The sequence below is a fragment of the Vigna radiata genome, chromosome 6, assembly GCF_000741045.1.
Source record: "Vigna radiata var. radiata cultivar VC1973A chromosome 6, Vradiata_ver6, whole genome shotgun sequence".
In the NCBI taxonomy this organism is placed as follows: Eukaryota; Viridiplantae; Streptophyta; class Magnoliopsida; order Fabales; family Fabaceae; genus Vigna; species Vigna radiata.
In genome coordinates, this window is record NC_028356.1 from 7,410,001 (window position 1) to 7,420,267 (window position 10,267).

Sequence of the window (10,267 nt, forward strand, 5' to 3'; positions counted from 1 at the left end):
TTGAAGTTAATTCATCTTGCTATGGTTACATCATATTTGATTTCTGAGTTAGTTCACTAATTTATTAATTAATTATGTCTAAATATTGTAGTGGTCATGGTAAAACGAGTTTTCATACACTATTCATATTATCGGGTTAATTTTGAGTGAAATTACTGTGATTTGGAATTAATTAATTAAATTAAATTATATATTTTATTCAACTTAAATCAAGTTAGTCAAGATTGAATATTTATATATTAAGATTTACATGAATAGTTTTAGAAGTAGTTGTCATTTGATGAGGTGAAGAAGGACGCATGAGCAACTTTTCTTTGTCATATCCCGCTTTAAATATCAATGGTCAAATAATATTATCTCATCACGTCTCATCCTTTCTAGATATAAAGACAAGACAATAACAGTGAATGGCACGAATAATAATAATAATGATGATAATGAATATAAATTATCATTGTTTTCGTGATAACATTTTTTAAAAATTAATTATCTTTTAAGTTCTCCTTGAAAAAAGACGCGATGATTATACATAATAAACATTCCACAAATATTATATTTAGTAAAATTAAGTTTAATTTTATTTTATATGTTTAAAAAAAATGATAATAAATAATATTTAGGCAAATTGTGAGATCATCAATATCAATCTTTCGTTTAAGAAACCAATTGTACCGGAATTCATTTTTCACGCATAAAACTTTAATAGCCATGCTATTTTATCAGCTAATATTAAATTTTGAATGATATTTCCAACTCATTCAGTTTTTTTAGAAAACAAGTTCTTTTTTAATATCATAAAAAAAATTAACATGAACTATTTTTATAAAATATATAAGTTGAAAAAAAAAGAAGATAATTTTGGACATATCTATAAATAGAAGGACCAAAATAAGTATAAAAAATTTTTTAAAAATTATTTTCAAATATATTTCGAAAATTTTCTTAAGTAAGTTTTTAAAATAAAAAAAAAATTCAAAACACATGAAATATGTTTTAGAATTTTTTTCTTTTGAAATAGGATGTCTAAAAGAAACTTTCTGAATACTTCTTGTACTGTAAGGGTTAGGGCGGACGGTCGGATAAGGAAGAGGACGACCGGCACACCACCCAAGTGACGTGGTAAGGTAAGGGGCGAATGGCCTGGGATGGAAAGGGCCGGCCGTCATGTCTCTTGAGGGAATGCTCACGAGTCCGGACTGACCGGAAGGAAACAAGGCGAAGCATGACCGGAACAGGAAACCCTCGCCTGACCTATGCGCGAAGACAAGGGAATCATGGACGGCCCTGACGGCCGGACAGGTCCCCGAAGAAAAGTTATCAAGTATGCGAAATTAAGGTAAAACAAAGATTAGTCGTAATGGGCTCGCGATTGGGCCATGATTAAGCTCCCTCTAATCATCGGCCCATCAGGAAAACTATAAATAGGGGGCAAAGGTAAGAGGTAGGTGATTTTTCTTGAATGCTCATTNATGTCCTTTTCTCTTTCTATCTCTACCTTGATTGAAGAGGAACTTGCATACTGACTTGAGCGTCGGAGTATCTTTAGCAGGTATCCGGACGCTTGATAAAGAAGAACGGTCCACCCAGAGAAGTAACGGAAGACCGGACGGATCGAAGTAGGAAATTGTGCAAGGGAGCTTGGACCGAAGACCGACCGTGGGGCCGGAGGATTATACCCAATGGTGACCACAAGGAACACGAACGCGGAGGATCAATCGGAGATGTTGAGGCTGATGGAGCAGAGAATGATGGAGATGCAGCGAAAGCATGAAGAAGAGATGGCTGCGGTGAGGGCCGAATGTTTGGCCCAGATCGCTAGGAGTAAGAGAGGAGACGGAGGTGAGCAGGGTGAGGGAGCCGGTGAGAAGCGGACGCCACTTGAGGGGGAGAATAGTAGCGCCCACGCCGAGGGAAGAGAGGAGCGGGAAAACAAAGATAGTCAATCATTAGTTAAGGTGGAGGAGTCGAGTGCAATGGTGCCGTTCGTGCGAGAAATAATGGAAGTCCACATATCGGAGCAATTTGTACCGCCACAATTCAAGATGTACGACGGAACGTCTGACCCGAACGCCCACATTAAATCATTCATCAATGCCATGACCTTCCGAACCGGATGCGATGCCATTTGGTGCAGAGCGTTATCTCTGTCTCTGGAAGGAGAAGCTTTGGAATGGTTTAACTCACTGCCGGTTAATTCTATTGAAAATTTCAAGAGTTTAGGAGAAATGTTCAAGAGGCAGTTCGCCGCAAGTAGTATGGAGGATGTGACGGTTGTAGACTTGATGAACTTGAAGCAGGGTAAGGAAGAGTCTCTCAAGTCCTTTATGGACCGGTATCAGAAAACAGTCCGCAGAGTTAAGGGCCTAAGTTTAGAATTAGCCCTACAGTACGTGATGCCGGCATTGAGACCAGGCCCTTTCAAAGACAGCGTGTGCCGGAATCCCCCCATTACCATGGAGGAGTTAAGGAAACGGGCGGCCGACGAAGCTCGGGTGGAGAATATGAAACAAAACTATAGGCGAGAACAGCAAGAAGCTAAGGCGGAGAAGGGGGACAATCGGAGAGCTGAAGGTCAAGGAAGTAAACCGAACGTACCCAGACTCAGAGAAGGGCCGAGGGGCCCCAGATTCCCACATTACACTCCTCTCAATGCCCCCAGAGCTCGGATATTGCAGGAGGCTTTAAACACCCAAATCCTGCCGGCACCTCAAAAGCGACCCACACCACAGGGGGCAGATATGAGTAAGCGATGCCTGTATCACCAAAATTCCGGACACGATACAGAAGATTGCGTGACGTTGAAGGATAAGATTGAGGAGCTCATCCGAATGGGACGACTTCAACAGTACGTTAGGAGGGAGGAGGTCCGCCGAACGGAGGAACCGTCTAGAAGAGGACACTCTTACCCAAGACCGGCTAGTCCGACCCGAAGCAGCAGGAGGGAAGCGAATTACCGGGCATATGATCGTCCGTCTAGAGATCAGGGGAGAAGGACGGACGGAAGGCAGAGGAGTCGCAGTAGGGACGCTTCGAGGGGACCCTTAAGAGGAACGATAAACACCATCTCTGGAGGATTCGCGGGAGGAGGGTCCACTTCGTCTGCCAGAAAGAGGAGTATCAGGGCGCTGAGGTCCATACACGCGGTTGACGTCCGAAAAAGGTCAATGCCGCCCATCACCTTCTCGGACGAAGATTTTCACGCCCCCGATCCTGACCAGGACGACCCAATGGTTATCAACGTTGAGATCGCCCGGTACGGAGTAAATAGGGTGTTGGTGGACCAGGGAAGCTCCGTTAACATNCTNTATTGGAGAACGTTCCTTCAGATGGACGTGTCTGAGGACCTTATCGTCCCCTACGACGAGCAGATTGTAGGATTTGCCGGGGAACGGGTGGACACGAAGGGCTATATCGACCTCAACACCCGCCTGGGTACCGGGCGGGAGAGCGAGGAGATGAAAGTGAGGTTCATACTGGTAGATGCCACAACCGCTTATAATGTCCTGTTAGGACGGCCGTGTCTTAACGCATTCGGGGCGATCGTTTCCACCCCCCACTTAACGATGAAGTATCCAACTAGACGAGGAACCATTTGTACGGTAAGAGCCAACCAGAAGACAGCCCGCGAATGTTATGCAGCCGGTCTTCGTATGTACCCGAAGGAAGAGAAGCGAAAAATAAGTCGGTCCGAGGTCGCTTTGGCTGACCTCGATCCGCGAACTAATACTGACGATCGGCTGGAACCGGTGGGGGAAACCCAACCCATATTGATAGGAGCTAAGGCCAACCAAACCACCACTATAGCAAGAGGGTTGCCTGAGGCTATCGAAAAGGAGCTACGGAATATGCTATGGAAAAACCGAGACCTGTTCGCATGGACGGCAGCAGATATGCCAGGGATACATCCGTCAGTAATGTCCCACAAGTTATCGTTGTACAAGGATGCCCGTCCGGTCTCCCAGAAGAAGCGAAAGATGGGAGACGAGAAGAGAAGGGCGGTGGAGGAAGAAGTGAGAAAACTAAAGGAGGCGGGGTTCGTCAAGGAAGTGACGTACACGACATGGCTAGCTAATGTGGTCATGGTCAAAAAGGCGAACGGAAAGTGGCGGATGTGCACGGATTACACAGACCTGAATAAGGCGTGCCCTAAGGACTCTTACCCTCTGCCGAGCATAGATAATCTTGTGGACGGCGCGTCCGGACATAAGATACTCAGCTTCTTAGACGCATACTCCGGATACAATCAAATCCCGATGCATCGTCCCGACCGGGAAAAGACAGCCTTCATGTCAGATCGAGCGAACTATTGTTACGAGGTAATGCCGTTCGGACTAAAGAACGCAGGCGCCACTTACCAGAGACTGATGGACAGAGTCTTCGCCAAACAGATTGGGCGATGCATGGATGTGTACATCGACGACATGGTGGTACGGTCGCCTGATGAACAAAGTCACCTGCGTGACCTAGAAGAAGTCTTCGGCGAAGTCTGAAGATACGGAATGAGGTTGAATCCGACAAAGTGCACTTTTGGAGTATCCGGAGGCAAATTTCTTGGCTTCATGTTGACATCCCGGGGAATCGAGGCCAATCCTGACAAGTGCGAGGCCATTCTGAAGATGCCGAGCCCAGCGACCTTGAAAGATATCCAAAGGTTGGTTGGGCGCCTCACGGCATTGTCCCGGTTCATCCCGAAACTGGCCGAGCGGGCAAGGCCGATCATGAGGAAGATGAAGAAGGAAGCTGCTAATAAGTGGGATGACGACTGTGACCAAGCCTTTGCCCAGGTAAAAGGAATCTTGATGAACCCGCCAGTAATGAATCGCCCGGATGAAGGAGCGGAGTTACACGTCTACTTAGGGGTTTCGGACACGGCCATAAGTGCCGTCTTGATCCAGGAGTTTCACGTACCAAAGTTGATTTACTTCGTTAACCGCACACTGCAGGACGCCGAGACTCGATATCGGCAAGTGGAAAAGGTGGCGTTGGCTCTACTTCATGCCGCGCGGAGACTGCGACCCTACTTTCAGAGTCATCAGGTGGTTGTCCGAACCAACCATCCTCTCTCGAAGGTCCTGAGGAAGCCCGACCTGGCCGGACGAATGGTGGCATGGGCAATAGAGTTATCCGAATTTGGGATGCGCTATGAACCCAGGGGTTCCATACGAGGGCAGCACCTCGCAGACTTCGCCGCGGAGATACCACCGACGGGAAGGGACCTCTGGAACTTGTACGTCGACGGGGCGTCCGGTAAGAATGCAAGTGGGGCCGGTATCGTCCTCGAGGGGCCGAACGGTTTCCTCTTAGAGCATTCCCTTTTGTTCAAGTTCAAAACATCCCATAACCAGGCGGAATATGAGGCCTTGGTGGCGGGCTTGGAGTTGGCCAAGGATATGGGAGCTAAGAAGTTGGTCTGTCGAACCGATTCCCAGTTGGTGGTTGGACAGATGAACGGAAAATTCCAAGTAAAAGAGGACCACCTCTCCAAGTATTTCCATAAAGCCTCCGCGCTTATGTCAGAATTCGAAGAAGCAGATATCCGGCATATTCCCCGGGAGCAAAACACGAGGGCAGACATGTTATCCAAACTGTGTTCCGGCAAGGACAAGGGGCAGTTGACGACGGTTATCCGGCAGATTCTCCTTCAGCCGTCCGTCGAGTGTCATGCGATTATCACGAATGCCACCGACTGGAGGGGCGAGATTAGGGAGCTGATGAAGAAGCAGGACGATGGAGGCACCCTCCGGACAGAAGAGGCAAAAAGGATAGCTCGTTTCTTACTGATAGGCGATGACATGTATAGGAGGGGATTCTCTACTCCCCTGCTCAAGTGTATATCCCGGGAAGAAGGACAGTACGTGATGGATGAGCTCCACAACGGAGTTTGCGGTTTTCATTCGGGGCAAAGGACTTTGAAGGCCAGGATCGTAAGAGCCGGCTATTATTGGCCCACTATGGAAGAAGACTCCCGTGTATTCACCAAGAAATGCTTACGGTGCCAAGCGCACGCCAATGACCTCCGGGCCCCGCCCCATCTTTTACACTCCATCACAGCTCCTTGGCCCTTCTCTCAATGGGGCATGGATATCGTAGGCCCTCTACCGGTCGACCCACAGCAGAAAAAATTCCTCCTGGTGGCCATAGATTACTTCACGAAGTGGGTGGAGGCCGAGCCCCTGGCCACAATAACGGCCAGTCAGGTGCAGAAATTTTGCTGGAAGCTGATCTGCAGGTTCGGGCTCCCTAAAACGATTATTACAGACAACGGCAGACAATTCATAGATAAGAGGTTGGAGGAATTCTACCGAAACCTGGGAATTAGACACGTAACAAGTTCAGTCGAACACCCCCAAACCAACGGGCAAGTCGAAGCTGTAAACAAGACCATCGTGGCGGAGTTAAAGAGGAGATTGGGGGAGAAAAAAGCGGCATGGGTCGACGAGCTACCTGAAGTCTTGTGGGGATACAGGTGTACCCCTCATGGAACGACGGGGGAGACCCCTTTTAACTTGACATACGGTGTTGATGCTATGCTTCCGGTGGAGTTGGGAGAACCGTCGTTAAGAAGGCAAATCGAGGATATAACATTAAATGATCAAGAGCTACGGGTCGAGCTCGACACAGTGGAAGAACGGCGAGACCGGGCAGCACTCCGGGCAGAAGCTTGCAAAAGAATGGTGGAGAGAAGATTCAATACGAAGGTGCGCCCGAGAGAATTTCAAGAAGGCGACTTGGTATGGCGGAAGACGGGGGAAGCAAGAAGAATTTCAACGCACGGCAAGTTAGCGGCCAACTGGGAAGGCCCTTTCAGAATTATCGCCACCCTCAATAACGGGGCGTATCGCCTGGCCAGGGCGGACGGTCGAGAACTCCCCAACACATGGAACGCAACCCATTTAAAGTTTTACTTTAGTTAGAACTGATATTTTGTAATGACCTTTTGATGACTAATACATGCCGAATCGTTCCAGACATCGTGCCATTTACTTTCAAAAGGGGATCCGTCCCTAAGTCAGGGGATCCGTCCCTAAGTCAAGGGATCCGTCCCTGGGTCGAGGGATCCGTCTTTCCCGATCCGTGCTCAGGGGTAAGGCGCTTATCCGCCACCCGCAAACTAGCCAAGGGATCCGTCCCTTGGGATCAGTTCACGGGCAGATAAAATCTGCATTCGTCTAAACCAGGCCGTGGGACCCGCCCCTTCTCGGTCAATCTTATGGTCGGAGTTGAATAACTTAAAATAAAATGCGAACTCATCACCAGATAAAAGCCAGGAAAGAAAATAACGAATAAAATGAAAACATCAAACCAAATTTGCATTGCCAATACTGTCAAGGTATGGAGTATGGATTACAAAAAGCAAATCATCGGTAGGTCGAACCACAAACACCAACTATTCCTAAGTGTTCCAAGGTCGACCACACCCCAAAAAAAAAAAAATGAGGAAACAAAACATCTAAAAATTAAATCTCGGCCGTCTCGTCCGGACGATCTTCAGCCACCGTATCATTCACGATCCCCTCGTTCCCAGCACCTCCATCAACCGTCAGATTCGCCCGGACGGGACCCATCTCCCCATCATAAACATCTTGATAAAGGTCGAAACCCAGAGTCATCGGGTTCACCTTCATCAGATGTTCTACTTGGCGCAAGGCCTTGTTAAAACCTTTCTCGTGTTCCAGGACGACCGTCGCATCTAAATGAGCGAGGTCTTCCTTGATTTGAATCAGCTCGGCATCCTTTTTCTTCTGAGCGTCACCGGCGGCGAGTAGTTCTTGGGTTAACCGCTCGCTTTGGGCGGCCAGTTCATCCCCCCTCTTGCCCAGACGGCGCACCTCAACTTGCAGCTTGCGTTTGTCTTCGGCCAAACCAGTCTCACGAGCGAGGGCGGCCGACAAGGCAGTCTTGGAAGTAGTCAGTTGGAGTTTGGTTTCTTCCAAGTCCGCCTGTAACTTGGCGTATTTTTCACCACACTCCTCATGATCTTTGGCTAAAGACTCCACCCGGCGGCGGAGGGAAGCGGATGATTCCTGCTCTAATGCCAGCTCCCGCAGCAAGTCGCGCCCCTCTCGCACCTTTCCTTTCTCCCGGGCGTTTACAGCCATCATAACCCCCCGGGCCATCATCTCAACAGCAGCGGCATAGAGTTCTCCTTCAGACAAAGGCTCGATAACCGCCCGTTGGGATGAGCTAGCCCGCACTTCCAATCGCGAAGCAGCATCGAACGCAAGATCGAAAATGCCGGTCGGCAAAGGGATGGAGGAGGAACTCCCGTTGCGACGACTCTTTTTAGAAGACGACTTACCCTCCCCTCGAGATTTCCTTTTGTGCGATAAAGGGATCTCCGAATCCGGAGGCGACTCGGAAGAATGCACTACGATCGGTTGAACAGGCGGGGGCTGGGAGGGTTCGGCCACCCGACCAGTGGCCACGACCTCGTGGGGATGAACCTCCACTGTCAGCTCCGTCTGGGGAATGTCGACGGGAATTTGAGCGACGGGGGCTGAGCTCGAAGCGACGGATGGACGCTTCACCCCTTGCGATGTACTGCCTCCCCGTCGACATTGCGCGGAGGCAAACCATCCGGTTTGACGAGGACCGGGCACAGACATGTATCCTGAAAGGAAAACAAGAATTTAGACAAGTCAAATCAAGACATTCGAAGGGAAATCCGAAACAAAGCATACCAAAAGCAATTTGATCAAAATCCTCGTATTTTAAACAGTCGACGAAACCACGGGCGCTTAGCTGGCGGGGCAGGGTGTTTATTGTCCGTACGGCGTCTTTCTCCGCCGCTGTTAACAGCCCGATTGCATAGGGGTTTATTTTCCGGGGGGCGTCGGTCCAATAAAAGGGGAATCGCGGCCTACCCTCGGAATCACAAAATTCTGTTCGCCCGGATTCCTTGATCACTACCTTAAAGTACCGCTTCTTGAAATTCTTGAATGAATCCGAAAAGAGTTTGAACAAGGTTCGATCGGACACCGACGACAACGACACCCATCCTCTTCGAGGAACGGGACGGGCGTTGAAATAATGAAGAAACACTCGCACCATGGGCGTTATCCCTACGGCAGCGCATAAAGAAGTAAATGCCTGTACGGCCGCCCACCCGTTGGGATGGAGCTGACTGGGAGCAATGTTCAGCTCCTTCAAGACCGACGCTTGGAAATCGGTGAACGGGATCCTCAGGTACATCTGGTCAAACATGTAGCTATACACAAAGAAGAAATCCTCCACCGACGACCCTTTCCCATGGAAGACCCGCTCGTTCGGGTGACTAACACCAAGTCGAAACAAGCGTGCGTCTTCGACGTCCCGCGCTATAAACGACCGTTCGGACCACCATAATAGGTCTTCGCGAGTTCCGAAATCCGAGGTAAACTCATCGACGTCGGGGGAGGCCCAACGATACCCCCGAATCCGCGGCCATCCACCGGCCGGTTCTGCCAGCTCCGGATCAACCCGAATCCCACCCTTCAACAGAAAAATGGCAATGCCGTTTGTCAACCGATCGGCCTCAGGAGAAGGAGGCATCTCGTCCTCGTCATCAGAATTGGCTTCCAAGAAGGATGACGACACCGTATCAGGGGAAGAAACCGTTCTCCCTACCTCAATCGGCGGCTCCGCCACTGCCGCGACCCCAGACGGACCCGCCGCAACACCGCCTGCTCCACTGGTCACCTCTGCCCCACCAGCCCCACCGCGACCCGATGATTCCTCGGAGGAGTAAAGGCTAACTACCACCATTTTATTACCTAGTTCGTGGGAGTCGAAAAATCAGAGACAAGAAAGGAAGGAAAGTTGATTAAACTTCCCCTCCCCTCTCACCTATTTATAGGCAGAAATTTTGAAAACTGCCAGCGCGCCATTACCGTCAGATCATCCCACGATCAACGGCCCAGATGCGTGACGGTTAACTTCCCTAAACCACAACTCCCACTAAGGGCACGCCACGTTTTCTTCCCGCCCAAAACGCTTGGGAAAGTGAAACCGCCGCTATTTCAAATTCTGAAACCTTTCAGTGACTGCGTCACCTCAGGCTTGGGGGACTTGTGTACTGTAAGGGTTAGGGCGGACGGTCGGATAAGGAAGAGGACGATCGGCACACCACCCAAGTGACGTGGTAAGGTAAGGGGTGAATGGCCTGGGATGGAAAGAGCCGGCCGTCATGTCTCTTGAGGGAATGCTCACGAGTCCGGACTGACCGGAAGGAAACAAGGCGAAGCATGACCGAAACAGGAAACCCTCGCCTGACCTATGCGCGAAGACA

General features: G+C 49.5%; 1 protein-coding gene across 1 annotated transcript; it reads left to right on the forward strand.

Moving 5' to 3' along the window:
• Window positions 1–1,679: 1,679 nt before the first annotated feature.
• On the forward strand, window positions 1,680–4,490 carry LOC106763342. The gene has a single exon (XM_014647541.1). The coding sequence runs from the start codon at window positions 1,680–1,682 to the stop codon at window positions 4,488–4,490; it is 2,811 nt and encodes a 936-aa protein (XP_014503027.1).
• The last annotated feature ends 5,777 nt before the right edge of the window (window positions 4,491–10,267 follow it).